Source organism: Lagenorhynchus albirostris, chromosome 17, assembly GCF_949774975.1.
Source record: "Lagenorhynchus albirostris chromosome 17, mLagAlb1.1, whole genome shotgun sequence".
Taxonomy (NCBI): Eukaryota; Metazoa; Chordata; class Mammalia; order Artiodactyla; family Delphinidae; genus Lagenorhynchus; species Lagenorhynchus albirostris.
The window spans coordinates 46,507,989-46,527,401 of record NC_083111.1 but is presented as its reverse complement, the minus strand read 5'-3'; the positions used below and the strand labels follow the sequence as shown (position 1 = coordinate 46,527,401).

At 40.2% G+C, this 19,413-nt stretch overlaps 1 protein-coding gene across 2 annotated transcripts; it reads left to right on the top strand.

Annotated features, from left to right (window-relative positions):
• Positions 1 to 1,779: 1,779 nt before the first annotated feature.
• Positions 1,780 to 19,111, top strand: PABPC1 (poly(A) binding protein cytoplasmic 1). Of its 2 annotated transcripts, none has more exons than XM_060127385.1 (15): positions 1,780 to 2,508; positions 5,620 to 5,813; positions 6,019 to 6,134; positions 8,586 to 8,716; positions 10,009 to 10,103; positions 10,440 to 10,577; positions 10,780 to 10,875; positions 14,281 to 14,553; positions 14,782 to 14,872; positions 15,490 to 15,600; positions 15,682 to 15,836; positions 16,410 to 16,494; positions 17,033 to 17,163; positions 17,744 to 17,837; positions 18,667 to 19,111. In XM_060127385.1, the coding sequence occupies exons 1-14, from the start codon at positions 2,316 to 2,318 to the stop codon at positions 17,834 to 17,836; spliced, it is 1,902 nt and encodes a 633-aa protein (XP_059983368.1). In that variant the 5' UTR covers positions 1,780 to 2,315; the 3' UTR covers position 17,837; positions 18,667 to 19,111. The 2 variants fall into 2 exon arrangements, with proteins under 2 accessions (XP_059983368.1, XP_059983367.1); XM_060127384.1 differs by having other exon boundaries at positions 1,781 to 2,508; positions 8,586 to 8,725.
• The last annotated feature ends 302 nt before the right edge of the window (positions 19,112 to 19,413 follow it).

The following is a 19,413-nucleotide window of genomic DNA, read 5'->3' as shown; positions in this document are numbered from 1 at the left end:
ATTTGTGTCTGTCATGTACTTTCCCTACATACAGATACACTTGGTAGGTACTCAATAAACATATGAATGGATTGATTTTAACCACAGAGTTCTAATAGATTGAATGGTGATTTGTCATCTAGTAATATGTGTGTCTTCCTAATGCACAGCCCTCAGTCTTGCTTTTTTGCCTAATAAAGCACATAAGGCAACATGTTTTCCAAAATATTATCCTCTTCCTACCAAGACAGGGACAAAATAGCACTTATGTGGGATTCTGCAGGTTTAAGTTTGAATTAAATGAGAATAAAGTACCCAGTCCACACCTGGCAATATATTTGACATGCATTAAAGTTTATTGAGTAAAAGAATGAATTGGGCAATCATTTAACTTGAGACCATTCCCTTAACAGTAAAATAAAATTATTACTACTTGCTCCACCTCTCACACAAGATTGCTGTAGGGAACAAATGATAGGATGTTTATGCAAGTGCTTTAAAAACTGTAACGTACATTACTATGTTAAAGTGGGATTTGTATGCTGACTTAATGTCATTCCTATTAACTGGTATTTTTACTACTGATTCATTACAGCTACCATTCCTATTAAAGACCCCAACTAACCACAAAATTGTTTTAAACATTTTTAATACCGCGTTTAGACTATTTCTAATTTTGCCTGGTTGCAGGTCTGTGGTGCCACGTATGTCTGTGACAGACTCATACTTTAAAGAAAAACATTTATTTTTCTGGAGTCCTGTTTTCTACCTCAAAGAAATTTCTGGCAGAAAGAGCACGAATCAGATTCCAACCTATTACCTTAAGTGAACAGCGATCACGATACTTTAAAAAGGGAAGCAGACAAAGACCCCAAGATAGTTTCCCCCAATTAAAATCACTTTGACCAAACGACAGCACCCAGTGGGGAGACCGGGGAGAGTCTAGGGCTCGGAACCAAGAGGACCGGTAGTACGAGGGCCCCTCCTCCCCCCCTTCCTCTATTGGAAGCACCGCGGGGCGGCGACCAGGGTCCAGCGCCAGGACGGTTGGGGGTCCCCGAGCGGGCGGCCAGGATCCGCGGCCAGTTGGGGTCAGCGAGCGCCGCGGCCGTTGGGAACTCCAGCTCCCAGCAGGCACCGCTTCTGCGGCCGAGGCGCGTGGCGGCGCTGCCCGCTGGGACTCGTAGTGCGGTCCGGTAAGGAGAACTGGGGAGTCAGTCCTGGCTCCTTTCACCCACGTTTCGGAAGCTGGGCCTGGAAGGGATCATGCCGGTCCACTCGTGCCCAGCGTCCCTCACGGGCGGGTGCGAATGAAGCAGGCCTGGCTGCCGCGCGGAGGCCCGGGTGGCCGTGCACGTGGGGGGTGGTTAGAGACGAGAAACCCGAAAGCCCCGCGCGCCGCCCACCGCCTAGGTGACGGTTTAACGCTTCTCCCGGGTGGAGGTGGGGCGGGATGTGTGGGAGGAGGGGCCGTCCCACCCGACTCCTCCGAGACCAGCCTGCGAGCCGGCCCTCCCTTCCCCCACGGGCCCTACACCGCGTGGGCCCCGCCCCCCGGCCGCGGCGCGTGCGCATAAGCCCCGCCCCAGCCCCACCCCCACCCCCGCAGCGGCCGCCGCCGCCACCTCTCCCTTCCTCTATGCTCTTTCCTCCTCCTGTTTTCTTTTCCCTCCTCCCCCTCGCCTCCTTTTCTCCTCCTCCTCCGGCGCTGACGCTCGCGTAGGGCCCTGGCGTCAGACGCGCGGGGGCAGGGTGAGTGCGGCGCGGGGTATAAGTAGAGGGTGCAGGAGGCGGTGCTTCCCCTTCTCCCCGGCGGTTAGTGCTGAGAGTGCGGAGTGTGTGCTCCGGCCTCGGAACACACATTTATTATTAAAAAAATCCAAAAAAATCTTAAAAAATCTTTTAAAAAACCAAAAAAAAATTTACAAAAAATCCGCGTCTCCCCCGCCGGAGACTTTTATTTTTTTTCTTCCTGTTTTATAAAATAACCCGGTGAAGCAACCGAGACCGACCCGCCCGCCCGCGGCCCCGCAGCAGCTCCAAGGAGGAACCAAGAGACCGAGGCCTTCCCGCTGCCCGGACCCGACACCGCCACCCTCGCTCCCCAGCCGGCAGCCGGCAGCCAGCAGCCAGCAGCCAGCAGCCAGCAGCCAGCAGCCAGCGGCAGCGGATCGACTCCGTTCTGCGGCTGTTGAGTAGTTTTCGATTCCGGTTGATTTTTGTCCCTCTGCGCTTGCCCCCGCTCCCCTCCCCCCGGCTCCGGCCCGCGACCCCAGCACTCGCTCTTCTCTTACGGAAAGGTCGCGGCCTGTGGCCCTGCGGGCAGCCGTGCCGAGATGAACCCCAGCGCCCCCAGCTACCCCATGGCCTCGCTCTACGTGGGGGACCTACACCCCGACGTGACCGAGGCGATGCTCTATGAGAAGTTCAGCCCGGCCGGGCCCATCCTCTCCATCCGGGTCTGCAGGGACATGATCACCCGCCGCTCCTTGGGCTACGCGTATGTGAACTTCCAGCAGCCGGCAGACGGTGAGAGCCGGGCCCGACGGCGGGCGGGCGGCCATGAGGCTCAGGCGGCGGCGGCGGGCTGGTTAGGCCGGCGGCCCGGGGGGAGGGGGCAGGAGGGCATGTCACCAGCCCTCCCCGGGGCCAGCGGGGCGAGGCTTGGGCGCCAGTACCCCGGTTCCCCGTGCCCGCAGGGACCCGCGCTGCCGGCAGCCGCACGCCCCTCGTACGCCGGGCCACTTCCTCCTTTGCGACCATTTTCTCGGCCTCAGCCGCTCTCAAACTTTAGGGTGATGACGCGCCGGGAGGGTGGGTGAGAATGGGTTCTAACACGACGCTCCCGCCAGTAGCTGCGGGATTCTGGGGTGTTGAGCGCCGAGCCCCCTTTTCCGGTAATAGGTGAAGGCGCTCCCACCACCCGAGGCTCTTGCCGGCGCCCCAGGACGCCCCAGGAAGTGCATTTCGTTGCTCGAAAAATACCACGTGTTGAACCCTGTAACCTCACAGGCCCGAGGCCTGTTCCGGCTACTGGCCCAATCGCCTGGGGGAGCCACGGGGACTTAGAATAAAGTTAACATGGTGGTCTGGTGGTGGTATCAGGCTTCTGATTCCGTTCTTAATAACTTGTCAGTGACTGATGGCTCTGGAAGTATAAACTACCAATGAGACGTGCATTGGGGTTTTTCCTCTAGTTCAGACATTTCTCACTCTTAACAGCAGGTTAGGAGGGAGGGGATGTGGAAGAGGACCCTTTTGGAGGCCATCATTTTCTCAGGCTGTTTAGGTAGTTGTGATTTTTTTAATCGAGTTAGTTTCGTAGTACTGGTAATTTATTCGGAATATTTTTTTCCCTCTGAAATAGTTTCTATGGTTTTGAGGGATTTTACTTAAAAATGCCGTCACCAGTTTTGACTGGAAAATGTTACTTGTGAGTGTCGTGTGGACTGGACTGTTATACTTATGTGGCATTCTAATGGTGGTTTCCTTTTTTTTAAAGTAGTCCAGAATAGCCATACATCATGGGGAATGATTGAGCACTAGAGTCAGCTTGAAATTTATGGGGAAAAAGATGCAGCTAACCTTGTATTTTTAAAAAGTTAAACAGTTTGCAAAAAATCCAGAATTTGGCAAACAGATATGTGACCTGATAACTTGCCAGGATTTTTCTTTATATCTGGATCAATTGACTTGCAGAAGTCATTTTCACTTGATTCTATGGTCCACTTTTGCCCTTTTTTCCCCTGGCTACTTGAATATATGTCAAGTGTTACGAAATATAAGGAATTTATTTTTATTTTTGTAGGAAAGGTCTTAAAGGTGGAATTGAAACTTTATTTCATTAACAGATATGGAGTTATTTAGTGATCAGCTTTTCACTAGGTAAAGTTACTGCTGAGATTTTTGGGTAGGCAGGCTATTGAGTGACAGCAAGCCCGAAGTTGTAAAACTGCACTGCAGGTTTTCTGCCCTTTTGCTCTGTAGGCAGTAGCTCCAAATGTCACTCCATAACGGTTCTTCCCAACTCTGGGCAAGATTTATCGCTGAATGAAAGATCAGGGAAGATAATTTTGGGGCAGGTAATCACAAACTGAAGAGCTGATAGAGAAAACTTGGACAAATTCTAGACAGCATGAAATGTAAACTTCTAAATTTAACAATTTTAAATCCCAAAAAAACAATTTTTAAAATTTCTTGGGGTTAGAAAGTTGAACTTCAGGTTAGCGTGTTTACAGAACACTCACTGTGTATTACCCATCTATCGCAGTGGACCAGTATTGTAACTACTCAAAGAAGGTAGCATTTTTCCATGTTCCATTTATTTCATTTCTATATATACAAATTATTGTTTTTCCAAATATTATTTTCAGTGGTTTCCGTTTATTTCTCCCCCTTACGTATTGCTACATTGATGTATTTGTAGAATAGCTTCTGAAAGTGACCAGTTTCCAATTTAACAGGAAGAGGTGACTCATTCAAAAGAAGCTCAAGCAAAGTCAGCTAAAAAACAGGGGAGCTGAGTAGGCGTGGTCAATTGATAAATGAGCTGACAGTTGTTTGTCACTATCTTCTAGAAACTAAAACTTTCATTTATAGAAAGAAGTGGCTGGAAAATTTGTCCTCTCACTAATTTTACAGTTAACACTAGCATGGAATTTGTGAAAATTGGTGTTTCAGGACTTCAAATGGACTGTGTGTTCCCACTCTTTAGGGACTAGTCTTTTCTACTTAAGGATGTATTTTTCCATTTAGAGTCTAAACTTCTGTATAAGTGTTTCTTTAATGGTACGGGTGCACATAATTTGATCCTTCATAGATGTAATCATAGGGTAGATTTTGAAATTTTCTAGCACTATTCAGAAATAATTGGTTAATCATCAGTTATTAAGTAAATGAATGATCTAAGATAAAATTGGTTTTATATGTAAATAAAGCATTAAAAGTGAATTGTGACTATCATAGAGCTGGTATTTCAAAAGTTTTGTGTTACATAGCTAAGTACGTCCAACTTCACTTTAGTTTTGAAAGCCTGATTCAAGTCTTTCTGAATGGATAAAGCCTTTTTTTTAAAACATGGCCATAGGAATTGTGCCATGAATCACTGAAATCCCCCCAATAAGTCAGGAATTTTTTTAGAAAATGGACTAATTTTTGTACAGTACTGACAGTGATAAGCAAGAAACAATTTTGACAAGTAATAGAGAAGTTAAAATGCTTTAAAATCCATAAACTGTTCTGCTTGTGGATAATCTACAATTGCTTACTGTCCTTTATATTGCTTTTAAGCAGATTGTGAAGGGGAATCTCGGTTTTACAGTTGACGAGGAACAAAAAGGTGCTTTTAAATTTCATGGCAATTAAAGGAAGAGGTTGTTGCAGAAATAAGTTAGTTCTTAACGATACGTCATCCGTTAACAAATTAACGTGGGAAATTTGGGGTTTTTTGATATTTGTCTTCTCTTTTTGCGTTGTACAGTTTAAATCTAGACTGGTATGAGGTAAGATCCAGCCATCTTGAAGTTTAAAGAGGTAGAGGGACCATGTGCTCTACTGTTCCCTCCACAATAGTTTATATAATTTTAAGTGGGCTATAAAAGTTTTGAAATAATATTTATTTTGAAAATGTCCTTCCTGCAGCGGAGCGTGCTTTGGACACCATGAATTTTGATGTTATAAAGGGCAAGCCAGTACGCATTATGTGGTCTCAGCGTGATCCATCACTTCGCAAAAGTGGAGTGGGCAACATATTCATTAAAAATTTGGACAAATCCATTGATAATAAAGCACTGTATGATACATTTTCTGCTTTTGGTAACATCCTTTCATGTAAGGTAAGCAAAAATATGACAGGTAAACATACTTACAGTGTTTTAGTTACTTGTAGTTTATTCCTTAAGATAGCAACCATGCTCTCTGTTAATGGATATCTTTATTTCCCAAATGCCCAGGTTAGGTAGCTGACAAGTTATCTCTGAGTACTGGAAAAATGCTAAATCAATAGCAAGTAATGAAAAATTATTACATATTTTTCCCTAGGTGGTTTGTGATGAAAATGGTTCCAAGGGTTATGGATTTGTGCATTTTGAGACACAAGAAGCAGCTGAAAGAGCTATTGAAAAAATGAATGGGATGCTTCTAAATGATCGCAAAGTGTAAGTGTACATGTTTAGTTAATCATTCTTCAAATGCTTTTAATAGTTCAATTCATGCATTTTACAAGTAATATATTTGTGCTCTTAGAAGAGATACACCTAAAGTGAAGATTAATAAACTACATCTTGGTAGATTTTATAATTGTCTCTTCTCCACATTCAGTGTAACATACAAGTAACAGTGAATTAATACAGCTGGTCAGCATTCAAACAGAAAAGAAACAGCAGAAGGATAGGTATGCTGGAATATAAAGGTTTTTCAAAAATAAGTGCATATTAGTTGAAAAACTAGAAATCCAGGCAGAAACTTAAGCATAATTCCCAAGGTAGTAATTAGCCCCTTTTACGTTCAAAGCTGAAGCTAAAATAACTTGCCTGTATTTACATGCTGGTATGACATAAACTGCGATACAAACCCAGTGGTCTAAATTCAGAGCCCAGGGTGACTCTCTGCTTGGCTTTACTCCCACAGTTTATTGATGGAGTTTAAAGATTGTCATAATTGTTGTTTCAACACCTTTTGGCTCCCTTCCCCATGTAAAGATAAATTGTAATTAAACCAGAAGTCTTCATGATTAATCTTTTCTGAAATAAACTTGTTCTTAAAAGTTGCAAACTTTTAAAATAATGACGCTGATAAAACCTCTATAAGACTTTCTGCTACAAGTTGTAAAAATACAGATTTTGTGAGCCTAAAGACATTACAAATCTCAATTTTATCTTCAATGCCAGTGGATTTTGCTTAATTAGGTAAATTCAGCTGTGAGGTCACATTGTAAGTGAGCTGTGAGCTCATGTAAACTGCAGTGATGGCACGCAAATTGGGTTTGGTTCTTACAGGTCAACTGCATCACTCTTAAGGTGTGGTTCTCATAAATCTGCATCAAGTGGGATGGTCAGTCCGTACATGGAGGAGTCATGCACGTGGTGTTACCTGTTTGAGTTCCATCAATTACATGATTAAGGAAAGACTTTGTAGTATGTAAAGAACCCCATACAAGTCTAAGAAAACCAGCAACTCCTCAATGGGAACAATGTTTACAAAGGCTAATTCTTAAAAATAATACATCTTTAAATGAGAAAAATGTTCAGCATCATTAGTATTCAGAGATGAAGCTATCTTTTGCCTGTCAGCAGTGCTTTAGGGGAAAAAAAAGAATGGCTACCCCTGGTGGAGGTCGATTAAACAAAGAACTTGATTTATTGCTGTTTTTTGAGTATAAAATGATATAACCCTTTTTGGAAAGCAGTTTGTAGGTATAAACTTAAGATCATTTATATACCTTTCGAGCTGCCATGATTTCTGCAACTCTATCCTAAGAACAAATAACAAAGTTTCATAACGTTGCGGCATTATTTACAAAAGAAAGTTTTGTTGTCCACAATGGAATATCATGTTCCCACTGAGAACATTTATAAAACTAATTGCATGGAGAAGCAGCACCATATGGGTGGGGGGAGGTGTGGGGTGCGGCTAAGGGAGTAAAATGTAGGTGTCTCCTATGGAAAGGAATTGTGCTGGACTAACGTTCTTAAGCACAGAGAACAAAAAGGCCTACGAAAAGTCAGTCATGATTTGGGTGGGATTATGGGCGATGGTTTTTTTTTTTTTTTAAGAAGATGTTGGGGGTAGGAGTTTATTAATTAATTTATTTTTGCTGTGTTGGGTCTTTGTTTCTGTGGGAAGGCTTTCTCTAGGTGTGGCAAGCGGGGGCCACTATTCATCGTGGTGCGCGGGCCTCTCAGTATCACGGCCTCTCTTGTTGCGGAGCATAACCTCCAGAAGCGCAGGCTCAGTAGTTGTGGCTCACGGACCTAGTTGCTCCGCGGGATGTGGGATCCTCCCAGACCAGGGCTCGAACCTGTGTCCCCTGCATTGGCAGGCAGACTCTCAACCACTGCACCACCAGGGAAGCCCCTGGGTGGGTGATGGTTTTGTGATGTATATTATATTGTTTAATGACACATGTACTACTTCTAGGGAAAACCTCAATTTTTAAAACACATTTTGTTGACAATGCTGCAAAGAAATTTGTTCCAGGCTGTTGTATGTTAGAGTACAGAATTCGGTAGCTTAAATTTATATTTTAGGAGATTGCAAACGAAGTGCAAGAGCCATGTTGAAACAGCAACGATAAAAGCTTTTCTGTTTTTTCACTGGCGTGGTGCAGGCATACTCCACTAGTTTGTATTGCTGGACGTAATCGTCTTAATCCTAGGTTAGCTAGAAGGAAGGGAGAGGCGTGTGTATTAAGAAAAATGTTCTTTTTCGTGTTTATAGTTAAGAGGTTTGTTCTCACTTCACTTAAGGCCCTATTTCTGTTTTATAGTTTGCTTTTTATTAGAGATTCTGAAATTATCAGTAACTATTACAGAGTCAACCGTCAGGCTTAATTAACCTGAACTTCATAAAATACAACCTAATTTTATAGTTCTTATCTATTTTATTAGATTTGTTGGACGATTTAAGTCTCGTAAGGAACGAGAAGCAGAACTCGGAGCTAGGGCAAAAGAGTTCACCAATGTTTACATCAAGAATTTTGGAGAAGACATGGATGATGAGCGCCTTAAGGATCTCTTTGGCAAGTTTGGTAATGTGTCTGAATTAAATTTTTATACTCAGTTCTGAGTAATTGTTCAATGTTAGTTTTGGCTAATATTTTATACCAAAAAAGTAAATGGGACTTCACATATTTTAAAATATTGTAGTTACTTGGGTTAAGCTACTGATAGTCCATTATACTAGCATATAAATAGAATTCTATCCAGTTTAAAGGTTAATAGCATTGTATTAGCACCGTAAGGTGTGACTGTATAATTGGAACAGATCTTAAAAGCTTTTGCTATGTTAAGAAATTGTGCTGGATTTATGTACTAACAGATCCCATCTCATCAGAGGCATTGCATGAGACACAGCCAACTTAGGTTGGAGTGTAGTCTTTAGTTATGGGACAGGAAAGCTGGCCAGCTTTGGGATATTTGGCCAGTCTCAGCATCATGTTTGAGCAATTTAAAATAATGACTTTTAAAGACAAAGATCCAGATTTTCCCATGAAGTGTGTAACCAGTCTCACTTTAGGTAGTTGTGTAGCTGATCAGAAAATGAACTTTAAATTGTACCCTTGAAGGTGATTTACTTGCCCCTTACCTTTGCTTTCCTTTTTGTTTAACTTAAATAGGTGTCCCTTTTTAAAAGCATCTCAAATCATAAAGAATGAGGACATCTAATACTTTACTATTGCCAAGCTGGCATGCCACATTGAACCCTCTAAACAGTTGATGTGTGCCCATACATCTTGCAGATTGCCTGTAATCAGATGTCATTTGTAATCTTTTTTCCCCACCTACCTGAGATAATACTTAGCACTTCTGTTAAGTCTGTTTTATTTGAGGGAGTGGTGGGGGAGTATGTGTCTTCAGAAACATGCCACCTCCTCCAGGTGCTTCTGCTATGTCAAAGGTCAAACCCCGTGTTTCCTCTACTCCTTGTTGAAAATCAAGTGGGCCAAGGCTTAAAAATTCTTAAAGAAAAACAAATTGTTTTAAAATAATGCATCTGTTTTGTACTAATGCTAAAAATAAAACTTCATCATCATTTACATTTGTCTAAAACGTATCTCCTTAAATGGAAGGAGGAGTGTCTCAGGGAATAGAGTATTAACTTAGCTTCTTAGTAGAAATAAAGAGAATATTTAGTGCCCATGGTGGGAGAGAAGAGGGTGGTTATAGGAGGAATAAATTTCTGGAGGCTTGGAGTTTTTTTTAATCCCCATTTTTATATTTTTTTCATGGCTTTGTTTGTGTATTGAAACTTGAAATGTATAAACTAAATGTTGTATGGAATATCTTTGAATCATTAAAAAATTTTTTTTAGGACCTGCCTTAAGTGTGAAAGTAATGACTGATGAGAGTGGAAAATCCAAAGGTTTTGGATTTGTAAGCTTTGAAAGGCATGAAGATGCACAGAAAGTAAGACTTAAAATATACTAACCAAAGGCAGTGTGGGTTTTTCTGTATTTTATAGTAAGATGTGGGGGTATAAAGTTGAGTTGTTCTTGCATTGAAATACACATGCGTACCAACGGCTAGTCTACATGTTCATCTCCACATACATTGTTTTGAATTACTTGCATTTTATATATTTTGAGGGTATAAATTGAAAACCTCTGTTGTCTTAAAACCTCACAGTTTAGTTTTTATGGTGGGTACGTCTTTAGCTTTTATAATCTAACAAATTTTCTTTATTGTTAAAAAATGAATTTATATATTGCAAGTTAGTAATTAAAATTTTGTGGTCTTTGTAAGGCTGTGGATGAGATGAACGGAAAGGAGCTCAATGGAAAACAAATTTACGTTGGTCGAGCCCAGAAAAAAGTGGAAAGACAGACGGAACTTAAGCGCAAATTTGAACAGATGAAGCAAGATAGGATCACCAGATACCAGGTTCATTATTTAACTGAACGAGCAAAAATAAGACAGGGATGAGGAAACCTATTTTATGTTCATTTCAGTTACTGACAGGTAACTGGAGGGTTTGAGGGGAAAAGGAGAGGAAACATGGGATAAGATAATAGGAAGTATGCTTAAGTACCACTACGGTTTTCTTTTTCTAAATTTTTTTTTCTTTATTTTATTTTTATTTTAGGGTGTAAACCTTTATGTGAAAAATCTCGATGATGGTATTGATGATGAACGTCTCCGGAAAGAGTTTTCTCCGTTCGGTACAATCACTAGTGCAAAGGTAAAGCATATGATGCACTTTTCTTTTTTTTTTTTTTTTTTTTTTTTTTTGTGGTGCGCGGGCCTCTCACTGTTGTGGCCTCTCGCGTTGTGGAGCACAGGCTCCGGACGCGCAGGCTCAGCGGCCATGGCTCATGGGCCCAGCTGCTCCGTGACATGTGGGATCTTCCCGGACCAGGGCACGAGAACCCGTGTCTCCTGCATTGGCAGGTGGACTCTCAACCACTGCGCTACCAGGGAAGCCCGATGCACTTTTTTTTTTTAAGATTTGGGAAAAATCCATGCCCATGGATATATGTATATAAGTTTTATATTTCATATGGAGTGTTTTTCTTTATAAATGAATGGTCAAATAGTTTTTGCTTTTCTCTAAAAAATCAGCCTTTCATTTTTCAGAAAATCATATCTTTGCTTCATTACTTCAAAAACTTATATTCAGGGCTTCCCTGGTGGCTCAGTGGTTGAGAGTCCGCCTGCCGATGCAGGGGACACGGGTTCGTACTCCGGTCCAGGAAGATCCCACATTCCACGGAGTGGCTGGGCCCGTGAGCCATGGCCGCTGAGCCTGCGCATCCGGAGCCTGTGCTCCGCAACAGGAGAGGCCACAACAGTGAGAGGCCCGTGTACCGGGAAAAAAAAAAAAACAACATATTCAGATTTGAAGTGGCTGGAAAGGCTGCATTTGATGACCATAGTGATTGATCATCACATGATATGCACTGTTCTGTACTCTGTTAAACTAGTTATTTTACTGGTTAAAGAAAGCAATTTATTAGGGAACTGTAATTGTTACTATTTGAGCTAATCTATATTTGCTTACAGAATTCACTCTGGGGAGTCAAACTTAAAGCCCCCTAACAGTAAAGGTAGAGATCATGTTTGCTTTTACTTGAAATCAGAAATTAAGAAATACAACAGTAAGATTCTAGTTTAAATTCTGGAATTTTGATATAAGAGCCTCTGCTTCAGGTATTTTTTCTGGTGTCCATGGCCCCAAGAATCCTTCTGTATTTAAAGTTCTGTATGTATGTACCTTGAGGGGTGGGAAGAGTATCTAAAACTTTAAACAGATTCTCAAAAGAGTACAGGAAAAATGAAAACTGAGTGCTCTGGAGTGACCTCCGGGCTGATCTTTCTATTCTGCAACCCCATTGACCAAGGGAACTTCTACGATAGAATGTTAAGGAGCATAGTAGAGGAATACACATAAAAATGCAAGTGATGTAGTTGTCTTCTGGTTCATTCAGCCTGTGCTTTTGTAGAAGAACCTGGAGTATGGTAGAATCTATTCCTGAGTTTGTTTATCCTCAGTATGTTCCCTGAAAATCATTTAAATTGAATATTGTGCATCAGTTTATTTTGAATGTATGAAGAAGCATGCATGTTTTACAAAGGAGGGTCTTTTTTAAGTCCTTTTCAAAAAGTCCTTTGTGGATCATATAGCTGTTGGCAAGGAGGTGAAAAGGTTTCGCAGGAATTCTGGGAGAGGAGGTCATGTTAATTTGATAATGCTTGCTGAAAAACAAATTGGTCAAGACAGACGTGTAAAAAGGTGACCCCTCCATTTTTCATTTTCAGTCTTCAAAAGGAGTTTGGTTGGCCTTTGCAGATAATTTTCCATGCTTGTATACATTTTGTATACATATAAACAGTTTTTATAAAACAGGATCATAGTATACCTATTCTGCAACTTGTCTTTTTACTTAACAGATCTAGGTACATATTTATTTCAGGCATTTGCTCATTTTTTTCTAAGGGCTGAATATTCATGGTACAAATGTACCATAACTTATTCTACTGTGCCTGTATTATGGTCATTTGGTTTGCTTTGCATGCTAACACTGTTAGACCCACCACTCTGATAAACATCTTTATACATATATTTTTGCACACACACCAGTATTTCTGGAGTTCAAGAATTGAAGTTTCTGGTTAGTGGGTGTGTGTATTTAAAATTCATACAACTGAATTGTCCCAAAAAGGCTGAACAAATTAAATTGCTACTAGTCTTGTCAATTTAGTAGAAAGTGGTATGCATCTTTTTAAATGAGATGTACTTTTTATGTGTTTACTTGTTTAGCCTATTCTTTGCATATTTTTATACTGCGTTGGTTATCTTTACTGATTTAGGGGAAATTTCATGTCAGCGCTTTGTTTTATGTTGCAAGTATTTTCTCTAAGTCTTCCACTTAGGACTTTGGGGGTCTTGTGTCATCTTAGTTTCCCTGTATTTTTGCATCTTATGTTCAGATACAGAATCTTATCTGGCAGTTTGATGTTTTTCAATGTGATGTGAATAAGAGCTGTAAGTTAATTCAGAATTATCCCTTTGTACCATGTACTAGATAGTCCAAAGTTCGTCTTTCCCCCACTGTTTTAAAATGTAAGCTTTAACATATGAAGTTCCCATAATTGCATGGGTATGTTTCTGGACTCTTTTTTTGAGATATAATTGACATAAACATATTCAAGTATATAACAATTGTTTGATATTTGTATATACTGCAAAGTGATCACAGTAAGTCTAGTTAACATTCATTACAAAACATTTTTTTTCTTGTAATGGTAACTGTAAAGATCTACTCTCAGCAACTTTCAGATGTATAATACAGTATTATCTGTAGTCCCCATGCTGTACAATACGACCCCATGACTTGCTTTATACGTGGGAGTTTGTACTTTTTAGCTACCTTCACCCCCGTACCTCTCTGGCAACCACCAGTCTGTTCTCTGTATCCTTGAGCCCAGTTGTTTTGATTCTGCATTTATGTAAGATCATTGGTCTCTGTTTGATTGCTGTTTTGTTTGTTCTGTGCCACCAGCATGCTGTTTAATGTGGCTGTATAGCACGCTTATGTATATTGCACGGCTACTGAGAAGTTCTTTGCATCTCCTCGTTGCTTGTTTAAAAGATTTTGAGTCATTGTGAGCTTCCTGAATATTGTTTATACTCCAATATTTATGGCCCTTATGGTCTTGAATGTGAAAGTTTAATTTTAAAATGTGGATACTGTGATATTCAACTGCTTTTTCCTCCCCTCTAACGAGTAATGAAAGCATCTTGTCAGCTCGAATTGCTAGAATAGTCAAATTTTAATTGTGCATGTTTTTAGTGGTGCTAAAATTTAGGCCTTGATTGTATTTAGAAATTAAACCTCAATATTGAAAATCTAGAACTTTAACAAAGTTGCTATTGGACCTTCACTTCTTTTGCTTGGCTGGGATAATGCATGCATGTAGTTTACCCTTAATATTTGGATATCAAGGGAAAAATTGTGGGAAAAAGTGATGAAAGCATTGACAGGGTTAGTTAAATGTGAGTCGGTGGCTATAGTTGATACTCTGCTTTTTGTGCCTCATCTACCATTGCATTAATCATGTGTTTTCTTCCATTTTCTTTTAATAGGTTATGATGGAGGGTGGTCGCAGCAAAGGGTTTGGATTTGTGTGTTTCTCCTCCCCAGAAGAAGCCACTAAAGCAGTTACGGAAATGAATGGTAGAATTGTGGCCACCAAGCCATTGTATGTAGCTTTAGCTCAGCGCAAAGAAGAGCGCCAGGCTCACCTCACTAACCAGTATATGCAGAGAATGGCAAGTGTAAGAGCTGTGCCCAACCCTGTAATCAACCCCTACCAGCCAGCACCTCCTTCAGGTTACTTCATGGCAGCTATCCCACAGGTAGGTTTTAGAAGAGAACAAAAACCTCATGAAGGTTTTCCTCTTCAGTCATCTTTAATGTTTTGTGCCCCACTAAAAAATAAATAAAGCCCTGAGATGAAGAGATGTTAATTATGATTGGATTTGAAAAATGCTTAGAGTGTGAGGACCTGCTAAATGTTTTGAGTGCGTAACTAGTTGCATTATTTGCTTTTTTCTTTAGCTGATACATTTGCTTGCTTTCTACAGACTCAGAACCGTGCTGCATACTATCCTCCTAGCCAAATTGCTCAACTAAGACCAAGTCCTCGCTGGACTGCTCAGGGTGCCAGACCTCATCGTAAGCTTTTTTTTTTTTTTAAGGTTGCAAAGTATTTGAACTAAAAACATAAATGAGGCGAATTAGCTGTTATATCCCAATGGTATATTAGCTCTTGCTTTTTATAGTTTATTTTTATGGGTGTTCATTTTGGGGATCCTAGCATTTTGTTTTTAAAAAAACATTGTAAAATGTTTCACCATTCCTTAAGACAGCAATATCTATGCCGTTTTGATTTTCCTTTATGACAAGTTTGGGAATGCATCCAACTCAATTTCATATTTGGTTAGGCAGTAGTTTTAAAAGATCTTGTTCCATGTATGAGGACCAGGGTCCAGGCATTTTCAGCCTTATCCTGTGGAATAGTGCTGTATTGCAGGAACACTTAGAATCAGGTTCATGTATCATATTTAGATATTAATAAGTACTTGTCCTTGTATGAATGAAAACTTTGTATTTACTGATGCTCTGATATGATTAAGTCTGGAGAAATGGCATATAGGAGCCTAAGGTTTTAAAAATGGTTTGTTTATGTTTGGTCATCTATAGCCTTTTGTGCAAACCTCAGCTCTGAAAAAGCAGCATGAACACTTGGTGAGTTTCTCCCAGTTAATGTGTGTTCGTATCTTTAAACATAGCATTCCAAAATATGCCCGGTGCTATCCGCCCAGCCGCTCCTAGACCACCATTTAGTACTATGAGACCAGCTTCTTCACAGGTTCCACGAGTCATGTCGACACAGCGTGTTGGTGAGTCTTAACCCTCCCTGTAAAAGTTGGTCTCCAATTTTAAATAGCAAGATAAATACGAAAATCTTTTTATTTTTTTAGCTAACACATCAACACAGACAATGGGTCCACGTCCTGCAGCTGCTGCAGCTGCAGCTACTCCTGCTGTTCGCACCGTTCCACAGTATAAATACGCTGCGGGAGTTCGCAATCCTCAACAACATCTTAACGCACAGCCACAAGTTACCATGCAGCAGGTGTGGATTTAATGATTTCTTTATAAAGATGACAGTCCTTGATCTCAGTCAAAGACATTGAAGACAACTGTATGATATATGAGAGCTTAAGCTATGTAGAATATCTTGTTGAGGTGCCACTAATTGATAGTATATAATTGATAGTATGTAAAAATGTCTTCCGTGTGCTATACTCTAGGAACTAGATAAGCATTCAGCAGTCCCTCATCCTGAATTACTTACGTGAGAGTTTTGTCTGGCATAGTTGTAAGCAAGGGTGAAATAAAGTTTAGTTTGTGAGATTTGGCTTACCTTTTTCTTTGTTACCCTAGGACCAAAATCGTTGTTGATCATAGAAGTATGAGTCCAAAGAATACTCCAGATAAAAAAGAAAATTCAACATCCCCTGTGCTTACATTACTTGAGCACTTAGGTGTTAGTATAGCTACCTTAGGCTGTATTTCAGAATCACTCAGCTTCTGTTTATGTTTAGATTACAGTCTTTATCCAGTTAATTTCCAGTGATGGCTGTATTTGTACTTGCCATTACTTCTGTACTTTTTAAACTTAGGAATTCTCCCGTTTTCTTTCTAGCCTGCTGTTCATGTACAAGGTCAGGAACCTTTGACTGCTTCCATGTTGGCATCTGCCCCTCCTCAAGAACAGAAGCAAATGTTGGGTAAGTACCTTTGTCCCACCTAGTCAGTTATAGAGACACTAGAGAATAGGAAGACATTTAGACCTCCTCTGTACCTAAAAATGACAGCCAGGGTGACAGGATGTGCATCGGCATGAATGGTTATGATGGCACAGTTTGTCTGCCTGGAAAAGCTATTAAAATGTTGCCTTTGGTGAACAGTGTAATAGGGCATTGCTTGCCATGTACCCTGCCACATTTTTGGAAGAAGGAATTTGAACCAAATGAGTAACCACTTTGATTTTGCCTGAGTACAGATTTAACATTTTAATAGTAAACATAGCTTCAGTTCCTCTTTTTTTTTTTTGGCAAACTGACAGCTGCCAAGAAGTAATTGCCTTGTGGTAGATCTTAATCCGTTTTATAGCAATCTTCTCATGAAAGATACTGAAGTGGTGGATTATGGGTTAGCATTTATTTGCTGTATACAAAAGATTCTTAAACCCCAGTTTTAATATGGTAGATGCCTTAAAAATTTTTTGTTTTTTTAATTGGAGTGTTTGAATGTTTTTGTTCCTAGGTGAACGGCTCTTTCCTCTAATTCAAGCCATGCACCCTACTCTTGCTGGTAAAATCACTGGCATGTTGTTGGAGATTGACAATTCAGAACTTCTTCATATGCTTGAGTCTCCAGAGTCTCTCCGTTCTAAAGTAATTTAAATTTTATCATTTATCTAGTAGCTTCTTACAGTACATATTCCAGGATGTTTTGTAGGAACTTAATTTTTCTAGGACATTTATAAGTGCTTTATACAAGTCATGCACAGTTCTAGGAGTTTTATAAATATTAATTGAAAATCCTAATAATAACCTATGGTGCTGTTATCACCATTTTATACACGGGGAAACTGAAGCATAGAGAGGTTAAGTAATTTGCCCAGTGCTCACAAAGCAGCTAGGGAATGGCAGAGCTTGGTTTCAAATCCAGTCTCTGTAACTCCAGCGCTCATGCTGTCTTAACTGTGCTGCATCTTAAAGGGACGTTTGCTGATATTTCTCGACTTTGGGGGATTTTTGGTGGGGAGAGAGTTAAGAAGTGCTAGAGGTTCATAATTCTAGAACAGTGGTGGAACGGAACCCAAAAGATACGGATATAGTTGGAATGTTTTTCGATAACAGTTGTTTCCACTTTCACCTGAGGAAAGGAATTTGCCTTTGTTGGACATTTGTGTGTTGTCCATTTGAAATTATCGTCTAATTATTTTTCAGAACCAGTTTCTCTTTTTTTCAGGTTGATGAAGCTGTAGCTGTACTACAAGCCCACCAAGCAAAAGAGGCTGCCCAGAAAGCAGTTAACAGTGCCACTGGGGTTCCAACTGTTTAAAGTGAGCCTGCCCCCTATGTTTGTTTCTTATTTTATTTTAACAGTTTGAGCATATTTTGAAACATAGCAAAAACTCATTTTACCATTAATTCAAATGCATTGCAAATTTTTCGAAGAGAAGTAGAGATACAGAGGAATTAAAGGAAACTTTACCTGTTACCCTGGTATTGACTTGAATTTTTAAGATCAGAGCCCTTTCAAGCATTTTGTATAGTAATTTGTATTAAATGGCTGTAATAGGGGTTGGCCCTGTATAGCTGTTCTTGGAGGTCTTTTCATAGCTTAATACATTTTCTTGGGTGGCAACGATGACGGTTGCCTTTTGGCCTCTGCTGTTGCCTTTCGTTAGCCCCAGGAAATGGGCTGGTGTAGCTGTGTAGCCAGAGCCAGGGATGGGCAAAGCTTTTCTGTAAAATAGGAAATAGTTGGGGCTTTGGGGGCCATGGTACGTGTTGAAGCTACTCTGCCCCACCGTTAGTGTGAGAACAGCCACAGACAACATGTAAACCAGTGGGTATGGCTGTGGTCCAGTGGAGCTTTACAGAAGCAGCCTGTAAACAGGCTGAATTTGGCCAAGGGCTTTACATAAGTGTCAGTATTGGTCCTGTTATTTTTGTTTTGTTAAAATATTTGACATATAACAGTGTGTAAATTTAAGGTGTGTAACATGTTAATTGGATACATTTATATATTGTAATATGACTGCCATTATAGCTATAGTTAGCACCTCTGTCACTTAGGTAAAGATCTTTTCTTTTTAGTGGTTGGAATCATTAAATTCTGTCTCGTAAATTTGATGATTATAACCTTTTTTCCCCCCACATTTACAGATGATCAGGGACCATGAAAAGAAACTCGTGCTTCACCGAAGAAAAATACCTAAACATCGAAAAACTTAAATATTATGGAAAAAAAACATTGCAAAATATAAAATAAATAAAAAAAGGAAAGGAAACTTTGAACCTTACGTACCGAGCAAATGCCAGGTCTAGCAACATAATGCTAGTCCTAGATTACTTATTGATTTAAAAACAACAAAAAAAACCAAAAAAATAGTAAAATATAAAAACAAATTAATGTTTTATAGACCCTGGGAAAAAGAATTTTCAGCAAAGTACAAAAATTTAAAGCATTCCTTTCTTTAATTTTGTAATTCTTTACTGTGGCATATCTCAGAATGTCACTTCTGTTTTAAATAACAGAATTGATAACTGAGCAAGGAAACGTAATTTGGATTATAAAATTCTTGCTTTAATAAAAATTCCTTAAACAGTGCACAGTGATGTTACGCTATTTTATTTCTCTTTGTAATTAATTAATTGGCTTGGGTAAATAGGTGATAAGCTGGCATTGGTGTAAGAACCTCTTTCATGAGAAAGTACTTCAGAGGTTTCTTAGTTTTATGTAAAAGAGGCATAAGACAATGTCTATAATGCAGTTTATGAATTTAGATTTCCATGTGAGTTCTTGAATCGAGACATATATTTTATTTGTTAAATGACCTAAACGTCTTTTGAGATGATGCCAGTATATGACTGACTACGTTAAGGGTTCTAGGCTGGCAGATAACTAGCTTA